General features: G+C 47.5%; 3 protein-coding genes across 4 annotated transcripts in view; all 3 read right to left on the reverse strand.

The window, feature by feature from the left end:
• Nucleotides 1-13,395, reverse strand: part of LOC139570849 (cdc42 effector protein 4-like) — a 34,775-nt gene extending 21,380 nt beyond the window's left edge. Inside the window, exon 1 of the mRNA XM_071393132.1 lies at nt 13,047-13,395. The gene's annotated coding sequence lies outside the window, so the exon portion shown is untranslated. The remainder of the gene's footprint in view (nt 1-13,046) is intronic.
• LOC139570881 (protein sidekick-2-like) overlaps nt 1-26,505 on the reverse strand; it is a 524,727-nt gene that overhangs the window by 233,064 nt on the left and 265,158 nt on the right. The window lies entirely within an intron of this gene.
• LOC139570861 (protein sidekick-2-like) overlaps nt 18,690-26,505 on the reverse strand; it is a 71,457-nt gene continuing 63,641 nt past the window's right edge. For both annotated transcript variants that reach the window (XM_071393160.1, XM_071393152.1), the window contains exon 30: nt 18,690-20,970. In XM_071393160.1, the coding sequence (XP_071249261.1) occupies nt 20,437-20,970 (534 nt within the window). In that variant the 3' untranslated portion in view covers nt 18,690-20,436. The remainder of the gene's footprint in view (nt 20,971-26,505) is intronic.

The following is a 26,505-nucleotide window of genomic DNA, read 5'->3' on the forward strand; positions in this document are numbered from 1 at the left end:
CTAGCAGGCTGGGCCAGAGTACTAGCAGGCTGGGCCAGAGTCCTAGCAGGCTGCTGGGGCTGGGCCAGAGTCCTAGCAGGCTGCTGGGGCTGGGCCAGAGTCCTAGCAGGCTGCTGGGGCTGGGCCAGAGTCCTAGCAGGCTGCTCGGGCTGGGCCAGAGTCCTAACTGGCTGCTGGGGCTGGGCCAGAGTCCTAGCTGGCTGCTGGGGCTGGGCCAGAGTCCTAGCTGGCTGCTGGGGCTGGGCCAGAGTCCTAACTGGCTGCTGGGGCTGGGCCAGAGTCCTAGCTGGCTGCTGGGACTGGGCCAGAGTCCTAGCTGGCTGCTGGGGCTGGGCCAGAGTCCTAGCTGGCTGCTGGGGCTGGGCCAGAGTCCTAGCAGGCTGCTGGGGCTGGGCCAGAGTCCTAGCTGGCTGCTGGGGCTGGGCCAGAGTCCTAGCAGGCTGCTGGGGCTGGGCCAGAGTCCTAGCAGGCTGGGCCAGAGTCCTAGCAGGCTGCTGAGTCCACACTTCCGAGTTGCACAGTTTATTTCTGATAGGGTTTTCAAACCTATGAAGATGTCCAGTGAAAGCAGATACTCATTTCATAGGGAACTGTCCCTCTAGTGTTCTAACATCATCAACATCTAGAGAATAAAGGCGTTACCATGGCAGCCGTTCTCAAACCTGGCCAAACTCTTAATGTATGCCTCTGGGTTGTGCTACACAGCCACTTACCGGAGCTGAACGTCCCATTTAGAAGAGAAACAGCCCAAACACATCAGAGAGAAACAGCCCATTATCTCTCCATCAGACCAACAGGGTGGGACCATGCAGACAGCAGCACAATAATGACTTACAGTCGGGTCCGTCATTCAAATGGAGCATGTTGCACTTTCAAGAAATGCTCATTTTTGATGAATCATTGGTGGCCAAATAGATGTTCTATATTTAGAAGTCTGTCTAGGATAAACTGTCATGACGTACAAAACAGGCCTTTCTGTTGGCTAGACTGATGTCCAGAGTATATAGGCCAGAGTCAGACTAAATGTAGACCACAGTGTGAGCTGGTTACTCCTCTGTCTCTCCTCACACCTCCACCCACACAGAGGTGTGTGTTGTGAACCCTGCAGTGTGTGAACCAACCCTGTGGTGTGAACGAAGGTCGTAGTGTTAAACCATAGTGCTGCCATCACCTCCAACCATCAGCGCTCACCTAACGTGTGTGTGTGTGTGTGTGTGTGTGTGTGGTCATCAGCATTGCTGGTGTCACACCTCCCACACGGACAACAGAGGGAGGCAGGGTGTTCTATGGAATGCTGCTCTCTCCTCTCAGTCAAGATCCAAGAGAGACAGTTAGGAACATGTTTCTACTAGTTTATGGCTGAGTTTCAAATAGCAGCCTGTTCCCTATATAGTCCACTACTTCTGACCAGAGCCCTATGGGGCCTAGTGCACCCTATGGGCGATCCTGCATGGGTTTAAAAGATAAGCTTGAAAGATAAACAAAGTGCGTTCAACTATGGCTTGTTGTTACAAAAGGTGTTGATTGTAAGGTCAAAGGTAGTGCACTAATCAGGGTAATAGGGTGCTATTTGTGACGTAGACTCCATGTGCTGTGACCTCTGTCCTGTTACTAAGCTGCTGTTTAAGTTTAAACACTGACAAGAACTGCAGGTGACTAAACCTCCAAAACATCACCAGGAAGAAGGAAAAGAATTACAGAGGAACGGGGTCAGGGAGGGAGGGAGGAAGAGAGGAACGGGGTCAGGGAGGGAGGAAGAGAGGAACGGGGTCAGGGAGGGAGGGAGGAAGAGAGGAACGGGGTCAGGGAGGGAGGGAGGAAGAGAGGAACGGGGTCAGGGAGGGAGGGAGGAAGAGAGGAACGGGGTCAGGGAGGGAGGGAGGAAGAGAGGAACGGGGTCAGGGAGGGAGGGAGGGAGGAACGGGGTCAGGGAGGGAGGGAGGAAGAGAGGAACGGGGTCAGGGAGGGAGGGAGGAAGAGAGGAACGGGGTCAGGGAGGGAGGGAGGAAGAGAGGAACGGGGTGAAGGAGGGAGGAAGAGAGGAACGGGGTGAGGGAGGGAGGAAGGAAGAGAGGAACGGGGTCAGGGAGGGAGGAAGGAAGAGAGGAACAGGGTCAGGGAGGGAGGAAGGAAGAGAGGAACAGGGTCAGGGAGGGAGGAAGGAAGAGAGGAACAGGGTCAGGGAGGGAGGAAGAGAGGAACAGGGAGGGAGGAAGAGAGGGACGGGGTCAGGGGAGGAGAAAGAGAGGGACGGGGTCAGGGGAGGAGGAAGAGAGGGACGGGGTCAGGGGAGGAGGAAGAGAGGGACAGCAGTGGCTTCCGTGGTGTTCTCACACGGACACCATTCTTGTTAAGTGTTTTACATATCGTAGACTCGTCAGAGATGTTAGCATGTTCCAGAGATTTCTGTAAGTCTTTAGTTGACACTATAGGATTGTTCTTAACCTCAGTGAGCATTCTGCGCTGTGCTCTTCCAGGCATCTTTGAAGGACGGCCACTCCTAGAGAGAGTAGCAACAGTGCAGAACTTTCTCCATTTATAGACAATTTGTTTTACTGTGGACTGATGAATATCAAGGCTTTTAGAGATACTTTTGTAACCCTTTCCAGCTTTATGCAAGTCAACAATTCTTAATCTTAGGTCTTCTGAGATCTCTTTTGTTCGGGGCATGGGTCACATCAGGCAATGCTTCTAGTGAATAGGGTTGCAACGGGTCGGAAACTTTCCGGTCAATTTCCCTGGGAAGTTAAGCCCTGGGAAGTTAAGCCCTGGGAAGTTAAGCCCTGGGAAGTTAAGCCCTGGGAAGTTAAGCCCTGGGAAGTTAAGCCCTGGAATTTGGGGTATTTTGCTTAAATTCAACAAAGAAAAGTTAGCTTATAACAGTGAGCCTTTTATTGTGGGATACACACAAGGCAATTCTAGGTCTTGTGGCATATTTTGGTTCAACTATCCCCAATTCAATGGAATTGCAACCCTCTGCATGCGCCGTGCACTCTTCCAACACGCGCGCCGTGCACTCTTCCAACACGCGCGCCGTGCACTCTTCCAACACGCGCGCCGTGCACTCTTCCAACACGCGCGCCGTGCACTCTTCCAACACGCGCGCCGTGCACTCTTCCAACACGCGCGCCGTGCACTCTTCCAACACGCGCGCCGTGCACTCTTCCAACACGCGCGCCGTGCACTCTTCCAACACGCGCGCCGTGCACTCTTCCAACACGCGCGCCGTGCACTCTTCCATCACGCGCGCCGTGCACTCTTCCATCACGCGCGCCGTGCACTCTTCCATCACGCGCGCCGTGCACTCTTCCATCACGCGCGCCGTGCACTCTTCCATCACGTGCGCAGCTGATTCTCAAGATCTTGCATACTAATGAGATGCTATTGAGCCCACACTACTACACTGTCTGACCCAACAACTATATGCTTTCTGGTAAGTTTTGATTACAATACTGGGTTGGGGTGAATATATTTTATCTGACATTCATGTTTTTTTGTTACCTAGTAAATAGTAGCCTACAACGAAGTGTTTTTAAATCATTTCTAACTTGTTAACAATTTCTGCTATTTCATTTTTGCTACCTACCATGTGGGTTTTAGCTTGCTTTGAGCCTGCTAACTGAGGAGTGTTAATTCACCTGTTTCCATACATGTTTAATTTTTAAAACATTTATCTTACAAAGGAGTTGTTTAATCTAACTGCTTAACTATTTATCTGTACGTGTAGTTGTATGTGGGGTTTTTTACTCATTGTTTTCTAATCTTTACAGGAAAATGCCACGGGCACTATCTGATGTGTGGAGACATTTCACTGCAGCTAATGTAGAAGGAAAAGCTGTGTACATCTGCAAATACTGTGCCAAATCATATGTGAAGAATCAAAGATGCATCAAAGATGCAGAATCCTCTGGCCAAGTGCATAAAGTTCCCTCAGCGCTCACAACCTCTGACAAAAGTCCCTCTTACTTCTATTCGAGGTGAAAATGATGAATCAGACACCTTATGGTCCACCTGGAATCAGAAGTATTTTTGACTCATTGGAAGAACGTAGTCAGAGAAATTATGAATGTGTTGCTCGAGCTGTGTATGCAACTGGTTTACCTCTGATGCTCACAGGCAATGTGTATTGGAAGAGATTTCTGAATGTTCTTCGCCCAGCATACACCCCTCCAACCAGACATGCTTTATCTACTAATTTGCTGGATGCAGAGTTCAACAGAGTTCAAGTGAAGGTCAAGCATATCATTGAGAAAGCCGACTATTGCAATCGTCTCTGATAGGTGGTCGAACGTTCGTGGGCAAGGAATCATCAACTACATCATCTCCATCCCTCAAACAGTATTCTACAAGAGCACAGACACACCGATCTCTACATTGCAGATGAGCTGAAGGCAGTCATCAATGACCTTGGACTACAGAAGGAGTTTGCACTGGTGACCGACAATGCTGTGAACATGAAGGCTGCTTGGTCAAAAGTGGAGGAGTCCTACCCTCACATCACACCCATTGGCTGTGCTGCTCATGCATTGAATCTGCTCCTCAAGGAAATCATGACACTGAAAAACAATGGATACACTGTACAAGAGAGCCAAGGAAACAGTTAGGTATGTGAAGGGTCATGAAGTTATAGCAGCAATCTACCTCACCAAGCAAAGTGAGAAGAATAAGAGCACCACATTGAAGCTGCCCAACAACACCCGTTGGGGTGGTGTTGTCATCATGTTGGACAGTCTCCTGGAGGGGAAGGAGTCTCTCCAAGAAATGGCCATATCACAGTCTGCCGATATGGACAGCCCCATCAAGAGGATCCTCCTGGATGATGTATTTTGGGAGAAAGAGGTAAGCAGCCTGAAACTCCTGAAACCTATAGCAGTAGCCATTGCACTGATTGAGGGAGACAATGCCATCCTGTCTGATGTTCAGACTCTGCTTGCATATGTAAGAGAAGAAATCCGTACTGCCCTGCCCACTTCACTGTTGCTCCAAGCAGAGGAAACTGCAGATCTGAAATACATCAAAAAGCGTGAAGACTTCTGCCTGAAGGCCATACATGCCGCAGCTTACATGTTGGACCCCAAGGAAGCTGGCAAGAGCTTCCTGTCTGGTGCAGAGGTTAACAGGGCCTATAGCATCATCACTACCGTGTCTCGCCACCTTGGCCTGGATGACGGCAAGGTTCTGGCAGTCTGGCGAAGTACACTTCCAAGCAAGGGCTTTGGGATGGAGATGCAATATGGCAGTCGTGCCAACATATCTCATCAGCCACCTGGTGGAAGGGACTTTGTGGATCTGAGGCTCTTTCCTGTTGACTACATCATTCTCCAAATCCCACCAACATCAGCCGCCTCAGAGCTCAGCTGGTCCTTGTTTTGGGCACACACACGCACACCAAAGCACGCAACAGTCTGACCAATACAAGGGTTGAAAAATTGGTGGCCATCCGTGCAAATTTGAGGCTTTTTGAGCCTGACAACAAGCCATCCTCAACAAGGTTGGAAAGTGACAGTGAAGATGAGGCCTCATGGTCAAGAGGTGGACATTGAGGAGGTCCAGGGAGAAGACATGGAAGCCTGAGAGGAAGACAACCAAAGCTTTAGATTTTAGACCATTTTATAGATGTATTTAAGTATTTAATCATTTGCAATTATGTCTACTTATGATAAGGTAAACGGTTTGTTTTGTCTCCATATATGGTAAGGTAAATATATCCAATGCAAAAAAACATATACATTTAAATGGTATAAATATTATTTTACATATATTTCCATTAATTCCCACAGAAAGTTTCCACCTCTGAATATTCCCCAAAATGTGCCAACCTACTAGTGAATAGCAAACAAACATTTTGAGAGTGTATTTTAATAGGGCAGGGCAGCTCTAACAATCATCTCCAATCTCATTGACTGGACTCCATGTTAGCTGACTCCTGACTCCAATTAGCTTATGGAGAAGTCATTAGCCTAGAGGTTCACATACTTTTCCAACCTACACTGTGAATGTTTAAATGATGTATTCAATATAGACAAGACAAATAATAATTAGTGTGTTATTAGTTTAAGCAGACTGTGTTTGTCTGTTGTTGTGACAGATGAAGATCAGATCTGATGACCAATTAATGCAGAAATCCTGGTAATTCCAGAGGGTTCATACTTGTTCTTGCCACTGTACACACACACACACACACACAGGTGTTATATTTAATTAACTCTGCAACTAACTATTCACTTCTTTCACAACTGGCACCAGTTTGGCGACCAACACATTTACAACAAAGACAGTGATATAGTAGGATAAATAAACGTGTTTACAGAAAACAAAAAGGATATTTCATTAAATACCAATGATATTCACTAAGTTGGTTGGTATTCAGGATAATGATTTACAGATTTGTCGAGCTATTCATATTTTTAAATCTTCTATCTTTGAATATGTGATATGCGATAAGGCCACACAGAAGGCCAGAGATAATTACACACATCTGTACAAATCTAAAGGACCCAAAAGAGACACTAGATGTCTTGTGAAAAAATTACATAAAATCCTTGAACGTTACCAAAATGCTGGTAGTTTACGGGTAAACGTTGACATTTTCCAGTAATATACCCTCCCTTTGCAAGCGTTGCACAGAGTGATGTAATGGCAGTGAGCGTGGCATCTAGAAGTAAACAGGCCTTCAGAGGGGCCACCTCCCTCCATGACATCTAGAAGTAAACAGGCCTTCAGAGGGGCCACCTCCCTCCATGGCATCTAGAAGTAAACAGGCCATCAGAGGGGCCACCTCCCTCCATGGCATCTAGAAGTAAACAGGCCATCAGAGGGGCCACCTCCCTCCATGGCATCTAGAAGTAAACAGGTCAGAGGGACTGTATGACGAGGAGAGAGTGCAGAGGACTGACATTTAGAAGACTTACTACACAGCCTAAAGAGAGGGGGCACCTCCCTCCATGACATCTAGAAGACTTACTACACAGCCTAAAGAGAGGGGACACCTCCCTCCATGGCATCTAGAAGACTTACTACACAGCCTAAAGAGAGGGGACACCTCCCTCCATGACATCTAGAAGACTTACTACACAGCCTAAAGAGAGGGGGCACCTCCCTCCATGGCATCTAGAATACTTACTACACAGCCTAAAGAGAGGGGGCACCTCCCTCCATGGCATCTAGAATACTTACTACACAGCCTAAAGAGAGGGGGCACCTCCCTCCATGGCATCTAGAAGACTTACTACACAGCCTAAAGAGAGGGGGCACCTCCCTCCATGGCATCTAGAAGACTTACTACACAGCCTAAAGAGAGGGGGCACCTCCCTCCATGGCATCTAGAAGACTTACTACACAGCCTAAAGAGAGGGGGCACCTCCCTCCATGGCATTTAGAAGACTTACTACACAGCCTAAAGAGAGGGGGCACCTCCCTCCATGGCATCTAGAAGACTTACTACACAGCCTAAAGAGAGGGGGCACCTCCCTCCATGGCATTTAGAAGACTTACTACACAGCCTAAAGAGAGGGGGCACCTCCCTCCATGGCATCTAGAAGACTTACTACACAGCCTAAAGAGAGGGGGCACAGTGAGGGTGAAGGAGATTAGAACAGAGAGGAACTCAGGAACATTCAAGGAATATTCAAATGCATTCTAATTCTCAGCCATCTAAAATTATACACTTGGAGGTTTTATCAGAGGTAAGATATGGGGGATGGTTAAGTTTTCCTCCTTAAAATGACTGCTGTCCTCAGTTCCTAAACCACAAGGCTTGTCCTTCCAGTTCACCAGCTGGACCAAAGACTTGACCTCATTGGTTGAACTAATTGGTGACCATCTGAGACACACATCCATGGCTGTTGAACTGTGTTCTGCACAGCGCTAAAGGAATGTTCCTAATTACACTAGAAAGATAAGTTAACTGACATCAGTTAGCTCTACATGGCAATTACTGGTGACACACACTGTGGCGGTACAGGGGAGTGTGTGTGTGTGTGTGTGTGTGTGTGTGTGTGTGTGTGTGTGTGTGTGTGTGTGTGTGTGTGTGTGTGTGTGTGTGTGTGTGTGTGTGTGTGTGTGTGTGTGTGTGTGTGTGTATAAAGGTCTGAGCCCACAGGAAGGGCAGGGGGAGTAGGACTCTCCCATCTCAACAGAAATTAACTCAGACACACACACACATCAAGAGGACTGTATGACGACGAGAGAGTGCAGAGGACTGTATAACGACGAGAGAGTGCAGAGGACTGTATGACGACGAAAAAGTGCAGAGGACTGTATGACGACGAGAGAGTGCAGAGGACTGTATAACGACGAGAGAGTGCAGACGACTGTATGACGACGAGAGAGTGCAGAGGACTGTATGACGACCAGAGAGTGCAGAGGACTGTATGACGACGAGAGAGTGCAGAGGACTGTATGACGACGAGAGAGTGCAGAGGACTGTATGACGACCAGAGAGTGCAGAGGACTGTATGACGACGAGAGAGTGCAGAGGACTGTATGACGACCAGAGAGTGCAGAGGACTGTATGACGACGAGAGAGTGCAGAGGACTGTATGACGACGAGAGAGTGCAGAGGACTGTATGACGACGAGAGAGTGCAGAGGACTGTATGACGACGAGAGAGTGCAGAGGACTGTATGACGACGAGAGAGTGCAGAGGACTGTATGACGACGAGAGAGTGCAGAGGACTGTATGACGACGAGAGAGTGCAGAGGACTGTATGACGACGAGAGAGTGCAGAGGACTGTATGACGACGAGAGAGTGCAGAGGACTGTATGACGACGAGAGAGTGCAGAGGACTGTATGACGACGAGAGAGTGCAGAGGACTGTATGACGACGAGAGAGTGCAGAGGACTGTATGACGACGAGAGAGTGCAGAGGACTGTATGACGACGAGAGAGTGCAGAGGACTGTATGACGACGAGAGAGTGCAGAGGACTGTATGACGACGAGAGAGTGCAGAGGACTGTATGACGACGAGAGAGTGCAGAGGACTGTATAACGACGAGAGAGTGCAGAGGACTGTATGACGACGAGAGAGTGCAGAGGACTGTATGACGACGAGAGGGTGCAGAGGACTGTATGACGACGAGAGGGTGCAGAGGACTGTATGACGACGAGAGAGTGCAGAGGACTGTATAACGACGAGAGAGTGCAGAGGACTGTATAACGACGAGAGAGTGCAGAGGACTGTATAACGACGAGAGGGAGCAGAGGACTGTATGACGACGAGAGAGTGTAGAGGACTGTATAACGACCAGAGAGTGCAGAGGACTGTATAACGACCAGAGAGTGCAGAGGACTGTATGACGACCAGAGAGCGTAGAGGACTGTATAACGACCAGAGAGCGTAGAGGACTGTATGACGACGAGAGAGCGTAGAGGACTGTATGACGACCAGAGAGTGTAGAGGACTGTATGACGACCAGAGAGCGTAGAGGACTGTATAACGACGAGAGAGCGTAGAGGACTGTATAACGACGAGAGAGCGCAGAGGACTGTATAACGACGAGAGAGCGTAGAGGACTGTATGACGACGAGAGAGTGCAGAGGACTGTATGACGAGGAGAGAGTGTAGAGGAGTGTATAACGACGAGAGAGTGTAGAGGACTGTATAACGACGAGAGAGTGTAGAGGACTGTATGACGACGAGAGAGTGTAGAGGACTGTATGACGACGAGAGAGTGTAGAGGACTGTATGACGACGAGAGAGTGTAGAGGACTGTATGACGACGAGAGAGTGTAGAGGACTGTATGACGACCAGAGAGCGTAGAGGACTGTATGACGACCAGAGAGTGCAGAGGACTGTATGACGAGGAGAGAGTGTAGAGGACTGTATGACGACGAGAGAGTGTAGAGGACTGTATAACGACGAGAGAGTGTAGAGGACTGTATAACGACGAGAGAGTGTAGAGGACTGTATAACGACCAGAGAGTGCAGAGGACTGTATAATGTATAATGAGTCGGACGTCCTTAGGACCCCAGATAGCAGGGGGTTACTGAATAAACATTTCCTCTGGCTTGTGAACAAACTCTACTATCACGCTAGTATGCACAAACACACACACACACACACACACACACACAATTATTATCAGGCCTGAAACAAAAGAGTCCCAGGAACAAACACAGTATTCACAGTGACATTTGAGACTCACCAAACCCCCGTGGAATGTAGATGTAGAGGCAACATAACAGGGGTTCCATCCCGTCTGCTGTGTGGCAGTGAACCAACCAACCACAGCTCAGAGGTTCGCTCCTCTACACAAATCATGGACCTACTTAGTTACTTAGTTAGAGAGCTTTAGAACTGTTTGCCAAAAGCCAGAGAGGACAATACGGTCAAATGATGTCTGCATCCTAAACACGCTATTCCCTAGCAGGATCTTATGTAGAGCACTATAGGGGACAGGGTGTCAGCTGGGATACAGACTATAGGGGACAGGGTGTCAGCTGGGATACAGACTATAGAGGACAGGGTGTCAGCTGGGATACAGACTATAGAGGACAGGGTGTCAGCTGGGATACAGACTATAGAGGACAGGGTGTCAGCTGGGATACAGACTATAGGGGACAGGGTGTCAGCTGGGAAACAGACTATAGGGGACAGGGTGTCAGCTGGGATACAGACTATAGAGGACAGGGTGTCAGCTGGGATACAGACTATAGGGGACAGGGTGTCAGCTGGGATACAGACTATAGAGGACAGGGTGTCAGCTGGGATACAGACTATAGAGGACAGGGTGTCAGCTGGGATACAGACTATAGGGGACAGGATGTCAGCTGAGATACAGACTATAGAGGACAGGGTGTCAGCTGGGATACAGACTATAGGGGACAGGGTGTCAGCTGGGATACAGACTATAGGGGACAGGGTGTCAGCTGGAATACAGACTATAGAGGACAGGGTGTCAGCTGAGATACAGACTATAGAGGACAGGGTGTCAGCTGGGATACAGACTATAGGGGACAGGGTGTCAGCTGGGATACAGACTATAGGGGACAGGGTGTCAGCTGAGATACAGACTATAGAGGACAGGGTGTCAGCTGGGATACAGACTATAGTCAAACAGACTACAGGGTACAACCCTTCACCACATACTCAGTATCACTCAGCTAAGTGTTGAACTGGCAACACAACATCAGTCAACCAGACTACAGGGTACAACCCTTCACCACATACTCAGTATCACTCAGCTAAGTGTTGAACTGGCAACACAACATCAGTCAACCAGACTACAGGGTACAACCCTTCACCACATACTCAGTATCACTCAGCTAAGTGTCGCGGTCCGCAGACATTCCTAGGAGAAAATAACAGTTTATATTGGAATTTCCTGGAATGTCAAACCCCCATACACACACACACAAAACACACACACACACACACGTTCTATGACAGAGTTCAGTTTAAAGCAGGATGCATGGCCTTCCCCCCACAACACAGTACATGGTAAAGACAGAACACAGTGGTTCACAGCTACCACACAGGAACACAGACAAATGAAAAGATCCATTCATTTAATGACAATTGAAACGTTTGATTTATCCGCCAATATTCTAGACTCAACAAAACGTTAGAAACCTGAGTGAAACTCGGGAGGCAACTACCTACATTTGTCCAATGAGAAACGATTGGTTTGGTTGAATTTTCCGTTGCACATTTTTTTATAAACGTTTAGCCCCAATAACCCCCCCCCCCATGGTCCATTATGACAGGAGGACCAGAGAACCTGCGTCCCAAATGGCTCCCTATGGGCCCGTGTCAGAAGTAGTGCACCGTATAGTGACTATGGTGCCATTTGGAACACAGACAGTAAAGGACTCCCAGCCAATGAGCTGATCTGATGTCATGACCCTGACAGCCGTGCCCAGTGACACAGATCTGGTTGCCATGTCAACAGTCTCTCTGGCTGGGAGGGTAATGGTTTGGGAGAATGGGATGCACATTGACCTGTGTACCAGAGCACACGCACGACGAGAGGATAAACAGTAGGTGAAATGTCTGCTAGGAAGTGTGTGTGTGTGTGTGTGTGTGTGTGCGCAGTTTTGGACTTAACAGGGTCAGTTTGTCCATTCTGTCACCAGCAGTTCCACTTTATCTAATGTCTGCTGGTTAATGATTGAACAATTCTCTGGCCTGAGATCCAAACTCACTTCTCCCAACGCTGCAGAGTGAGTTGGCAAAAATGCATTTTTCTCCCATTCTGTCAAATGCATGTTCTTTAAGAAAGTGCTCTGGTGCAACCAATTGGTAGTTAGGCTATTAAAGAGGACGTTGTTCGTGGACGTGGTATGATGGAGTACATGAGAAAAGATATCACCGGAGTCACCATCATGCTCCCCTAGTCAACCTATACAGGAGCTACAGCCCCACTGCCTTCAATACAACCGATGCTTTTCTTTTTAACATTATAAAAAGTGAGCCGCACCACATTTCCTTGAATTCCTCGAAGCTACACAACTTCTAAATAAATCAGTCGAATATAAAGTTAAGAAATAGTCCACTGAAAGCAGCATTCTAACAGAAAACCTAAAACACCGTCTTATTCTATTGATTTAAAGACGCAAAGAAAATGATCATGAACCCAGACACAGAAAAGGCAACAAAGTAACAAAGTAACACATTTCTACTGACTACCGTCATTTTTGCAACATCGTTGCATTCAATAAACAGGCACCCGGCAGCGCCCAAAAACACTGCATGTTGCAATTGGCTGTTCTTTGTAATGTGAGGAATAATCTACACTCGACAGAAAGGGGATAACTACTCCAATTAAACTGTTAAAAAGAGAATCATGAAATGACCCTAGTTAAGCCCCGTTTCAACACCGCCGAGGATCACTGACGAGGGGACAATAAGTAGCCTGGTTGATGATTACAAAAGCGTCTCCCCTCCCAATATTCACCCCCCGTGGTCCCCCCCTATCTGCGCTTCTGTCTGTTTGTAAGCTGCATGCACTATGATCAAAACGGAATAAAATATCTACAATTAAGTTATATTTTTTAAATGAATCTAATTTAAAGCGCATGCATAGGCCACGCGGAACTCACCGTGAAAAGCATCCCATTCACAAGGCTTTGATCCGCGTGACAGTTTCATCGGGCCCCCAGGTTCAAGACAAGGGCGCGTTCATCACACAGCAACGTTGGCTTGTCTTGTAGTAGCTAGGATCCGCTCAACAACGGGACCAGGCAAAATGTGGAGAATATATATCCTATCGACTCTTCCAAACTCCCAATTCTATTATTTTTCTTTTGAAAAAAAAACAACACCAAAATAAGATAGTGAAGTTGGTTTCCAGAGTAAAATAGCAGCTATGATGCATCCTCTGTGCTTCTGTCAGGCGTTGCTGTACACCGGTGCAACGTTCTGCGCGTTCCACTCCTTTGGTGAGTCTGACCACGCCCCTCCCACATGGCGTCTTAAAGCGATAGAGGGCTATTCTAGAATTAGGCTACTCTCACTTTACTGAGACCGACAAAAGGCTCTGGGTGGGCACCCGCATGTTTTCCAAACGGAGATGGGCAATGAATGATTGTCACATTCAAATTCGTGTTTGTGTGACAACGGGTACCATATCTCACACAGCCAAAGGGAGGGGAAAAGTAGGCCTATAGTCACATGACTTACTGCCAAGGGAGGGGTGAGGTAGGATTATAGTCACATGACTTACTGCCAAGGGAGGGGTAAGGTAGGCTTATAGTCACATGACTTACTGCCAAGGGAGGGGAAAGGTAGGCTTATAGTCACATGACTTACTGCCAAGGGAGGGGAAAGGTAGGCCTATAGTCACATGACTTACTGCCCAGGGAGGGGAAAGGTAGGCCTATAGTCACATGACTTACTGCCAAGGGAGGGGAAAGGTAGACCTATAGTCACATGACTTACTGCCCAGGGAGGGGAAAGGTAGGCCTATAGTCACATGACTTACTGCCCAGGGAGGGAAAGGTAGTCCTATAGTCACATGACTTACTGCCAAGGGAGGGGAAAGGTAGGCCTATAGTCACATGACTTACTGCCAAGGGAGGGGAAAGGTAGGCCTATAGTCACATGACTTACTGCCAAGGGAGGGGAAAGGTAGACCTATAGTCACATGACTTACTGCCCAGGGAGGGGAAAGGTAGGCCTATAGTCACATGACTTACTGCCCAGGGAGGGAAAGGTAGTCCTATAGTCACATGACTTACTGCCAAGGGAGGGGAAAGGTAGGCCTATAATCACATGACTTACTGCCCAGGGAGGGGAAAGGTAGGCCTATAGTCACATGACTTACGGCCCAGGGAGGGGAAAGGTAGGCCTATAGTCACATGACTTACTGCCAAGGGAGGGGTGAGGTAGGCTTATAGTCACATGACTTACTGCCAAGGGAGGGGTAAGGTAGGCTTATAGTCACATGACTTACTGCCAAGGGAGGGGAAAGGTAGGCTTATAGTCACATGACTTACTGCCAAGGGAGGGGAAAGGTAGGCCTATAGTCACATGACTTACTGCCAAGGGAGGGGAAAGGTAGGCCTATAGTCACATGACTTACTGCCAAGGGAGGGGAAAGGTAGGCCTATAGTCACATGACTTACTGCCAAGGGAGGGGAAAGGTAGGCCTATAGTCACATGACTTACAAGATGATTTCCATTAGGTGCAGGATTTATAGAACAAAGGGGCATGACCCACATGCGTTGTTGAGGTGGGTGGAAGTATGCTGGGGGGAATGCAGTCTATCAACAGATTCATCATGATAGCAGATTCATTGGGATAGGGTCACCCAGAGGGACCGAGCGTTGCGTTTGGTTCGACTCAGGGGCGTGAGAGGTAACATGTTTTAGCCTATGGAAAAGGGCTCCTCTCAAGGGGGTGATAACAGCCTTTACGTATAGGATGCACAGTTTAAGAGGAAGGTTCCTGGTGTGTGTGAGGCTGGACGGCTTAAGGCGTCAGCATTCTGCAGTTCGGCTGGCGCCTAGTCTAACTCGGCTAGCCGAAACCGAACGAGCGTGCTCGCATTCTGTCTTAAAATACCTTTGCTTGAAAAATTAGAAAAAGGTGGCAATAGTACTGTTTCTCCATTTTGAGATGCCGTACATTTCCTCAAAATAGTCCGAATGAATCTAAGACAACTCAAGAAATTTCGAATTCATTTTAGCAGGGGAGATTTTAGTCTCGTAATTTTTTTATATATATTTTTAAATTTAATTTAACCTTTATTTAAGTAAGCAAGTCAGTTAAGAACAAATTCTTACATCTAACTAAGATGTTTGGTGCAGTATTTCTCAAAGAAAAAATGCATGAAAACGAGTCATCTCTCGTTATTAAAGAATCGCTACTGTTGACCAATCACCAACGAAGGGGCTTAGACTTCGGCTCCGAACTTCAGCTTGCCTCCAGAAAAAAATGTTGTTTGCCCGAACAGCCGAAAAAAAAACTCACTGAAGTCCAAAACAAACAAAAACCTCACAAAATGTCATCATAATATTTACACAAACTCTTCCCAACTGTTTCGGGTTGGGAAGCATGCGGACGCCTTTTGTCGAAATCATTTTTACAAAAAAACTATTTGGGATCTCTGTCTCATCTGCAGGCCTTTGACTTTACTTTGTTTTAGCTTCAAAGTGGGTGACATGTCTTAAGAGGAAAAATGGCGGACATCAGAACTTTATTTTAATCAAAAAGCGACTTTTTCAAATCCGGCTAGTCTCATGCAAGAGATTCCAGGCTTGACTAGTCAGATTTGCGGGGGAGTGATCAACCGCGGCTCTATCCATGGTGCTGAATCTATGCTTTTGCTGCTATTGTTAATCTGTTTATTAAACACTGCATCGGATATGCCACAGTAAGTGGGTTATCATAATATAAAAACAGCCACAACCTTTCCAAATCCCCCTGACAGCCAGGTACAAGGGGAGAGAAAAGGACTTAACAAGCTGGCTAACATCTTTCAGTCGAAGGTAGACTAAAACATTTTCACTAGGCTGTAATAATAACCACACCATATTTTACCGCTCAGCTAACAGTGTTTCATAGGCCTACTTTTAAAACTAGACTACATCAACTAAATGAGGTGTAATTACGTCAGACTCAGGTTGAACAGGAATACCCAGGATGCTCGGGAGAAGCTTGCAATTTTCTTGCAGAATTGGTAGATTTGATGGAAAATATTCAACCTTAATCAGAACCACATGGTCCTGACAGTTTTAGGGAGCGTACCCATCCCAAGATCCATCTTAAGGTCTTCTGCAGTTCATTCCTTCGGCCGTTCGTTCTGCGCGTTGTGTTTTGGCCTAACGATCCAGGTTAGAGTAAGTACCCCACACCTGGCCTAACAATCCAGGTTAGAATAACCATCCTACACCTGGCCTAACAATCCAGGTTAGAGTAACCATCCTACACCTGGCCTAACAATCCAGGTTAGAGTAACCATCCCACACCTGGCCTAACAATCCAGGTTAGAATAACCATCCTACACCTGGCCTAACAATCCAGGTTAGAATAACCATCCCATACCTGGCCTAACAATGTCTGTGATGATATGGCCATTAGCCTATATAGTTATTCAGAATCAGCCCCCTCTGTTACTCTGACTGGCAGGGCTGCTGTTGAGTGATAGATGATGACACTAGAAAACACTCATGTTCAAGTCACTAGGCAAGAAGTCAGTGAACTCATTCATCATCTCTATCCATAGTATCATTTAAGAAAATACTTTTTCGGACAATTCAATTGTTCTAAAAGATGTGTGATGAACTTCATGTTGACAAGCCCTTTCCTGTAAACTCCCCCCTTATCCCCCTCTCTCTTTCTCCTCCCTCGTGTACTTTCTGTGATGAAATGAACAGCATGAAGGACTGTATTTAAACAGCCAATGTCCATCAGTCATATTTTATAGCCATTTCCTTTTCTTGTTGGCTGAGTTCCCAGTGTTTTCTCTCTTTCTCTCTCGCTCTCTTTCTCTTTCTCCCTCTCTCTTTCTCCCTCTCTTTCCCTTACTTCGTCTCTTTCTCTTCCCTTCTTTCTCTCTCTCTGTCTCTCTCTCTCTCTCTGTCTCTCTCTCCCTCCCTCCCTCACTCCATCCGGCTCCTGGCCCTGTGAGTTGGATCTTAATGAGAATCTCTAGACAACTGCAGTGCTCTGTTTGGGTTTGTGGATGCATTAACGATTTGCCAAGGATCTGTCTTTCTGTCCAATTACTGCCGTCAGAGGAGGGCTTCTGCAAAATATAAGCTTTCTGGAGCTTCCTGTGGATTGTAGACCGGGCCTCTCATTTCGTTGTACCCACCTCTCTCTCTCTCTCTCAACCCCTCTCTCTTTTTGTTGTCTCTCGTCTCTCTCCTTCCCCTCTACTAAGGATACATATTTTCCGGTTAGAAATAAAGGGATTATCTCCAGGCGTACTATCCCACCCTCCCCTGTCATCTCCCCTTCTCCCCTATCATCCCCTTTTCCCTGTCATCCCCCATTCTGCCCTGTCATCCTCCCTTCTCCCCTGTCATCCTCCCTTCTCCCTGTCATCCCCCTTCTCCCCTGTCATCCCCCCTTCTCCCGTCATCCCCCTTCTCCCCTGTCATCCCCCCTTTTCTCCTGTCATCCTCCCTTTTCCCCTGTCATCCCCCCTTTTTCCCTGTCATCCCCCCTTCTCCCCTGTCATCCCCCCTTTTCCCCTGTCATCCCCCTTCTCCCCTGTTCTGTCTCTGTCTCAGTCTCTTTTCTGTTCTGTCACCCTCTTTTCTGTTCTGTTCTGTCTCTGCTCTGTTCTGTCTCGTCTCTGTCTCTTCTCTGTCTCTTCTCTGTCTCTTCTCTGTCGCTGTCTCATCTCATCTCGGCTCTGTCCTGTCTCTGCTCTGTCTCTGATGTGGCTGGGAAGAATCAGGTCAGCTATCTGCCTATCAGCATCTAGTGTCAGTCATCGTTATGGCTCTGACAGAGTTGTGTTCTATGTGAAGGAGGATGGGGTTCTTTCAGTAGCGTTGCCTAGCTACAGTACATAAACATGGCCAAGGTCATGTTATTCAGACTTCAACATATTACTGATTATTTAACTTTAGTGAGGGCCTTGATATCTGCTCCAGACCTATGAGACTGACCCTGATTATTTAACTTTAGTGAGGGCCTTGATATCCGCTACAGACCTATTTGACTGACTCTGATTAGTTAACTTTAGTGAGGGCCTTGATATCTGCTACAGACCTATGAGACTGACCCTGATTATTTAACTTTAGTGAGGGCCTTGATATCTGCTACAGACCTATGAGACTGACTCTGATTAGTTAACTTTAGTGAGGGCCTTGATATCTGCTACAGACCTATGAGACTGACCCTGATTATTTAACTTTAGTGAGGGCCTTGATATCTGCTACAGACCTATTTGACTGACTCTGATTATTTAACTTTAGTGAGGGCCTTGATATCTGCTACAGACCTATGAGACTGACCCTGATTATTTAACTTTAGTGAGGGCCTTGATATCTGCTACAGACCTATGAGACTGACCCTGATTATTTAACTTTAGTGAGGGCCTTGATATCTGCTCCAGACCTATGAGACTGACCCTGATTATTTAACTTTAGTGAGGGCCTTGATATCTGCTACAGACCTATGAGACTGACCCTTGAGGTAGAAACTGAATAAACTGCAGGAGCATTCAACAGGGTCTGGGTGTCTATTTCAAGGCTTACAATTTGAGGCATTCAAAGAAACAATTTGTAGAAAATAAAATAATTTATTGTTGCAGTAGTACCATGATCATGTGGTTATGATGTGTACAGTGAGTTTCAGCCCACAACAACAACAGATGATATAAGTGTCCTTATGGACCTTGAATGTGATCAGGTACCTTCTTCCAATGGTTTCCATCCCGTTAGAAATGTCCCATCATACTTTGGTCAAATGAATATTATAATACAACAAATGTGGGTATTTATCTGCATGTATACGTGGAATTAAGCCGAAATCATATTGTAAAGTGTTGAAAAACCACATTCAACGTTATGCAGTTGCAGAGGAATGTACTGTACCTGTAAGCAGACCGATAACATTATGCAATACTTTTTTAATGAGATTGATAACATTAACATTACAGAAGTGATTGATAGATACCATTAAGAAATAAATATCTGTTCAACAAAATGAAGACAAATACATATCACATATGTTCCATATAAAATAGCAACAATGTTTTGGGTTTAAGTGAGAAGAACATCAAAGGTGTTGAACCCGTTGTAGCTGATCGAGTGTCGTGGAACCAGATGTCATTTGTCATGTTACAGTTGTCTCTTACGTTCGTCCTTGGTTCATATTTCTAGCCCACATTGAGTCTTTTTCCCTTTCATTGTGTTTTGTGTGTCATTCTCTGTAAGACACAGTCCACTGCTCCTTTGTGATGTGGTACTGTTCTCTTGTTCATATAGGCTGCACTTTAAATACTCATCTCCTGGTTCACGTGTCGTGGCTGTCATGTAAAATACTATTATTAATGTGCCAAGCATCATAAACATTCTGAATGATTGTCTTTTTTTCCCCTCGAAATTAAACTCTCTCTCACTCTCTCTTTCTCTCACTCTCTCTTTCTCTCGCTCACTCATAGACACACACACACACACACACACACACACACACACACACACACACACACACACACACACACACACACACACACACACACACACACACACACACACACACACACACACACACACACACACACACACGCACGGGAGAGCGAAAATACTACCCAAGATGCCTGCAATATTTACTATAATATCGAGAGAACACCTTTAAAAATCATTGTCATTAAGAAACAAGCAGAAAAAATGTAAACGCGAGTAAAACCAACTACAACAAAATAATCCCCTTTTCACTATGAGCCAAAGCGAGCTGTACGGCGCTGGCCAGGTTACACATCCACTATGGTAGATGGAACTATGCTGGACAGGATCATGTGAAAAGAAACTATCCAAGCCAGCACAGTAGGGCTCAGGGTCAGCCCTATAGTGTGAATGAGGGCTAGCCAGCCCAATAGGGCTCAGGGTCAGCCCTATAGTGTGAATGAGGGCTAGCCAGCCCAATAGGGCTCAGGGTCAGCCCTACAGTGTGAATGAGGGCTAGCCAGCCCAATAGGGCTCAGGGTCAGCCCTACAGTGTGAATGAGGGCTAGCCAGCCCAATAGGGCTCAGGGTCAGCCCTATAGTGTGAATGAGGGCTAGCCAGCCCAATAGGGCTCAGGGTCAGCCCTACAGTGTGAATGAGGGCTAGCCAGCCCAATAGGGCTCAGGGTCAGCCCTATAGTGTGAATGAGGGCTAGCCAGCCCAATAGGGCTCAGGGTCAGCCCTATAGTGTGAATGAGGGCTAGCCAGCCCAATAGGGCTCAGGGTCAGCCCTATAGTGTGAATGAGGGATAAAAAGAGACCTCTGGGATGTATGTTCCTACTGGGAGCAGTGTGTTAAACGTGGTTCAAACGAAAGAGGAGAAGCCCGCGGTAGGAGGCTGCTGCGTGGAGGAACAGCCCAGGCTGCTTGGAGGCCTACTGCTGTACAGGAGGGTCCCGTGCTGGCTGGGGGGTTCAGACACAGAACAGGACAGCAGCGAGGGAGTGGGAGTCCGGCTGCCCTTTGGCCTGAATAGTGTGCCCTGACCCTGGGGTGCCAGACCCTGGATGAGACCCCCTTGGCTATGGAGCCCCTGGAGGCCCTGGGGCTGGGGGGATGGAGAGAGGGCCCGGGGCAGCAGGGGGGGTAGTGGGGGCAGGGGTGGAGGGTGTCTCGGGGTGGTGTTGGTGGTGGGCTGGATGGGGTCCTGCTCAGCCAGGGGGTGGGGGTGCAGCGGCTCTGGCTGGGTATATCCGTAGGCCGGGGGGCGAGAGACGCCCCTCTGCTGGCGGCGCCAGGAGTTATAGTAGGTGGGGTCACTGATGTAGTGGTTGACGAAGGAGTGTGTCTTCTGTTGCCCGTCCCGGTTCTGATCCACCTCGTACTCGCTGTCGCTGCCCTGGGGTCGGACAAGAGGGAATAGTGGTTTTAGTTGAGGAATGAAAACTTAGTGGATAGGTGTAGATACTAGCTACATCAAACACAGTTTCAGATGAGTGAGGACTCTAGTCAGTGGGTGTAGATACTAGCTACATCAAACACAGTTTCAGATGAGTGAGGACTCTAGTCAGTGGGTGTAGATACTAGCTACATCAAACACAGTTTCAGATAAGGAGTGAACGGTGGGTGTAGATACTAGCCACATCAAACACAGTTTCAGATAAGGAGTGAACGGTGGGTGTAGATACTAGCCACATCAAACACAGTTTCAGATAAGGAGTGAACGGTGGGTGTAGATACTAGCCACATCAAACACAGTTTCAGATAAGGAGTGAACGGTGGGTGTAGATACTAGCCACATCAAACACAGTTTCAGATAAGGAGTGAACGGTGGATGTAGATACTAGCCACATCAAACACAGTTTCAGATAAGGAGTGAACGGTGGGTGTAGATACTAGCCACATCAAACACAGTTTCAGATAAGGAGTGAACGGTGGGTGTAGATACTAGCCACATCAAACACAGTTTCAGATAAGGAGTGAACGGTGGGTGTAGATACTAGCCACATCAAACACAGTTTCAGATAAGGAGTGAACGGTGGGTGTAGATACTAGCCACATCAAACACAGTTTCAGATGAGTGAGGACTCTAGTCAGTGGGTGTAGATACTAGCTACATCAAACACAGTTTCAGATAAGGAGTGAGAACGGTGGGTGTAGATACTAGCCACATCAAACACAGTTTCAGATAAGGAGTGAACGGTGGGTGTAGATACTAGCTACATCAAACACAGTTTCAGATGAGGAGTGAGAACGTGGGGTGTAGATACTAGCCACATCAAACACAGTTTCAGATGAGTGAGGACTCTAGTCAGTGGGTGTAGATACTAGCTATATCAAACACAGTTTCAGATGAGGAGTGAGAACGTGGGGTGTAGATACTAGCCACATCAAACACAGTTTCAGATGAGTGAGGACTCTAGTCAGTGGGTGTAGATACTAGCTACATCAAACACAGTTTCAGATGAGTGAGGACTCTAGTCAGTGGGTGTAGCTACATCAAACACAGTTTCAGATGAGTGAGGACTTTAGTCAGTGGGTGTAGATACTAGCCACATCAAACACAGTTTCAGATGAGTGAGGACTTTAGCCAGTGGGTGTAGATACTAGCCACATCAAACAAAGTTTCAGATGAGTGAGGACTCTAGTCAGTGGGTGTAGATACTAGCTACATCAAACACAGTTTCAGATGAGTGAGGACTCTAGTCAGTGGGTGTAGCTACATCAAACACAGTTTCAGATGAGTGAGGACTTTAGTCAGTGGGTGTAGATACTAGCCACATCAAACACAGTTTCAGATGAGTGAGGACTCTAGTCAGTGGGTGTAGATACTAGCTACATCAAACACAGTTTCAGATGAGTGAGGACTCTAGTCAGTGGGTGTAGATACTAGCTACATCAAACACAGTTTCAGATGAGTGAGGACTTTAGTCAGTGGGTGTAGGTACTAGCTACATCAAACACAGTTTCAGATGAGTGAGGACTTTAGTCAGTGGGTGTAGCTACATCAAACACAGTTTCAGATGAGTGAGGACTCTAGTCAGTGGGTGTAGGTAACTCAAAGCAAACACACAATAAGAAGATTAAGACTTCCTATGGGAATTATGATTCATTGTCAACCTGATTTACTAACAGCTTTGTTCTACAGTCTAAAGGGCATGATTACAAACAAGTAATGGTCTTCATCTAACAAAGAAAACTCGAGACTGTCGATTAGGCTACTACTATCTCGGATCTGTCGCCAAGCAGCTAACACACAGGTGACAGACAGCTAACAGACAGCTAACACACAGCTAACAGACAGCAAACAGACAGCTAACAGACAGCTAACACACAGATAACACACAGTAAACAGACAGCTAACAGACAGCTAACACACAGCTAACAGACAGCATGACCTACTACTATCTGGGATCTCTCTCCCAGCCGCTAACACACAGCTAACAGGCAGCTAACACACAGCTAACAGACAGCTAACACACAGCTAACAGACAGCTAACAGACAGCAGGACCTACTATTATCTGGGATCTCTCTCCCAGCCGCTGACACACAGCTAACAGACAGCTAACACACAGCTAACAGACAGTTAACACACAGCTAAGAGACAGCTAACACACAGCTAACAGAAAGCAAACAGACAGCTAACACACAGCTAACACACAGCTGGACCTACTACTATCTGGGATCTCTCTCCCAGCCGCTAACACACAGCTAACAGGCAGCTAACACACAGCTAACAGACAGCTAACACACAGCTAACAGACAGTTAACACACAGCTAAGAGACAGCTAACACACAGCTAACAGACAGCAAACAGACAGCTAACACAAAGCTAACACACACAGCTAACACACAGCTAACACACAGCAAACAGACAGCTAACACACAGCTGGACCTACTACTATCTGGGATCTCTCTCCCAGCCGCTAACACACAGCTAACAGGCAGCTAACACACAGCTAACAGACAGCTAACACACAGCTAACAGACAGCTAACAGACAGCAGGACCTACTATTATCTGGGATCTCTCTCCCAGCCGCTAACACACAGCTAACAGACAGCAAACACACAGCTAACCGACTGCTAACACACAGCCAACAGACAGCAGGACTTACTACTATCTGGGATCTCTCTCCCAGTAGCTAACAGACAGCTAACACACAGCGAACACAGAGCTAACACAGAGCTAACACAGAGCTAACAGACAGCTAACAGACAGCAGGACCTACTACTATCTGGGATCTCTCTCCAGCAGCTAACGCACAGCTAACACACAGCTAACACACAGTTAACAGACAGCTAACAGACAGCTAACACACAGCTAACACACAGCTAACAGACAGCTAACACACGGCTAACAGACAGCTAACAGACAGCAGGACCTACTACTATCTGGGATCTCTCTCCCAGCCGCTGACACACAGCTAACACACAGCTAACAGACAGCTAACAGACAGCTAACACACAGCTAACACACAGCTAACACACAGCTAACAGACAGCTAACAGACAGCTAACAGATAGCTAACACACAGCTAACAAACAGCTAACAGACAGCTAACAGACAGCAAACATACAGCAAACAGACAGCTAACACACAGCTAACACACAGCTAACAGACAGCTAACACACAGCTAACAGACAGCTAACAGACAGCTAACAGACAGCTAACAGATAGCTAACACACAGCTAACAAACAGCTAACAGATAGCTAACAGACAGAAAACATACAGCAAACAGACAGCTAACACACAGCTAACACACAGCAAACAGACAGCTAACACACAGCTAACACACAGCTAACAGACAGCTAACACACAGCTAACAGACAGCTAACAGACTGCTAACAGACAGCAGGACCTCACCCAAAGCCCTGAGGAGCACCGATCTGATACGTGTAAACAAGAGTCTCCTATAGATGGACAGAGAACAATACAACTATCACAGGAGGATGGTGGCACCTCAATTAGGGAGATGGGCTCGTGGTAATGGCTGGAGCGGAATGAGTGGAATGGTTTCCATCTGTTTGATGCCATTTCATTCGATCCGTTCCAGACATTATTCTGAAATGTCTTCCCCTCCACTGAACGTTATTACATCTTATGAGAAGAGAGGGAGAACGCTGGGAAGAGAGGGAGAACTCTGGGAAGAGAGGGAGAACGCTGAGAAGAGACGGAGAACACTGGGAAGAGAGGGAGAACGCTGAGAAGAGAGGGAGAACGCTGGGAAGAGAGGGAGAACGCTGGGAAGAGAGGGAGAACGCTGGGAAGAGAGGGAGAATGCTGAGAAGAGAGGGAGAACGCTGAGAAGAGAGGGAGAACACTGGGAAGAGAGGGAGAACGCTGAGAAGAGAGGGAGAACGCTGGGAAGAGAGGGAGAACGCTGGGAAGAGAGGGAGAACACTGGGAAGAGAGGGAGAACGCTGGGAAGAGAGGGAGAATGCTGAGAAGAGAGGGAGAATGCTGAGAAGAGAGGGAGAACGCTGGGAAGAGAGGGAGAACACTGGGAAGAGAGGGAGAACACTGGGAAAAGAGAGAGAACGCTGGGAAGAGAGGGAGAACACTGGGAAGAGAGGGAGAACACTGGGAAGAGAGGGAGAACGCTGGGAAGAGAGGGAGAACGCTGAGAAGAGAGGGAGAACGCTGAGAAGAGAGGGAGAACACTGGGAAGAGAGGGAGAACGCTGAGAAGAGAGGGAGAACGCTGGGAAGAGAGGGAGAATGTTGGGAAGAGAGGGAGAATGCTGGGAAGAGAGGGAGAATGCTGAGAAGAGAGGGAGAACGCTGAGAAGAGAGGGAGAACACTGGGAAGAGAGGGAGCACGCTGAGAAGAGAGGGAGAACGCTGGGAAGAGAGGGAGAACGCTGGGAAGAGAGGGAGAACACTGGGAAGAGAGGGAGAATGCTGGGAAAAGAGGGAGAACACTGGGAAAAGAGGGAGAACATTGGGAAAAGAGGGAGAATACTGGGAAAAGAGGGAGAACACTGGGAAGAGAGGGAGAACACTGGGAAGAGAGGGAGAATGCTGGGAAGAGAGGGAGAACGTTGGGAAGAGAGAGAGAACACTGGGAAAAGAGGGAGAACACTGGGAAAAGAGGGAGAACACTGGGAAAAGAGGGAGAACACTGGGAAGAGAGGGAGAACACTGGGAAGAGAGGGAGAATGCTGGGAAGAGAGGGAGAATGCTGGGAAGAGAGGGAGAATGCTGAGAAGAGAGGGAGAATGCTGAGAAGAGAGGGAGAACACTGGGAAGAGAGGGAGAACACTGGGAAAAGAGGGAGAACACTGGGAAGAGAGGGAGAACACTGGGAAGAGAGGGAGAACGCTAGGAAGAGACGGAGAACGCTGGGAAGAGAGGGAGAATGCTGAGAAGAGAGGGAGAACTCTGGGAAGAGAGGGAGAACACTGGGAAGAGAGGGAGAACACTGGGAAGAGAGGGAGAACACTGGGAAAAGAGGGAGAACACTGGGAAGAGAGGGAGAACACTGGGAAGAGAGGGAGAACACTGGGAAGAGAGGGAGAACACTGGGAAGAGAGGGAGAACACTGGGAAGATAGGGAGAACACTGGGAAGAGAGGGAGCGTTGAGGGAGAGAGGGGAGGGTATGGGACTCTGTCAACGGTAACATCTGTCTTCCAACACCCTGGCTGTCTGTGTTTGCAGGTACCTGTACAGCACAGTCACAACATTGTTCAACCCAACTCTGAATAAACACTGCTCTCTCTCCCGGGAGCCCCAAACTACTGTTATTCAACTCCCCTGCATGGCAGTCACTGTTTACCTGACACTAAGACAAATAAATGAACTGTCTCTCTCCCGCTGGAAAATACAACATCTGTCTGTCTAGCTAATAGACCATTAATACTGCTGAGGTTACAGGGGATAGGATGACACACATACACACACACACACACACACACACACACACACACACAC

The sequence above is a fragment of the Salvelinus alpinus genome, chromosome 1 (assembly GCF_045679555.1).
Source record: "Salvelinus alpinus chromosome 1, SLU_Salpinus.1, whole genome shotgun sequence".
NCBI lineage: Eukaryota > Metazoa > Chordata > Actinopteri > Salmoniformes > Salmonidae > Salvelinus > Salvelinus alpinus.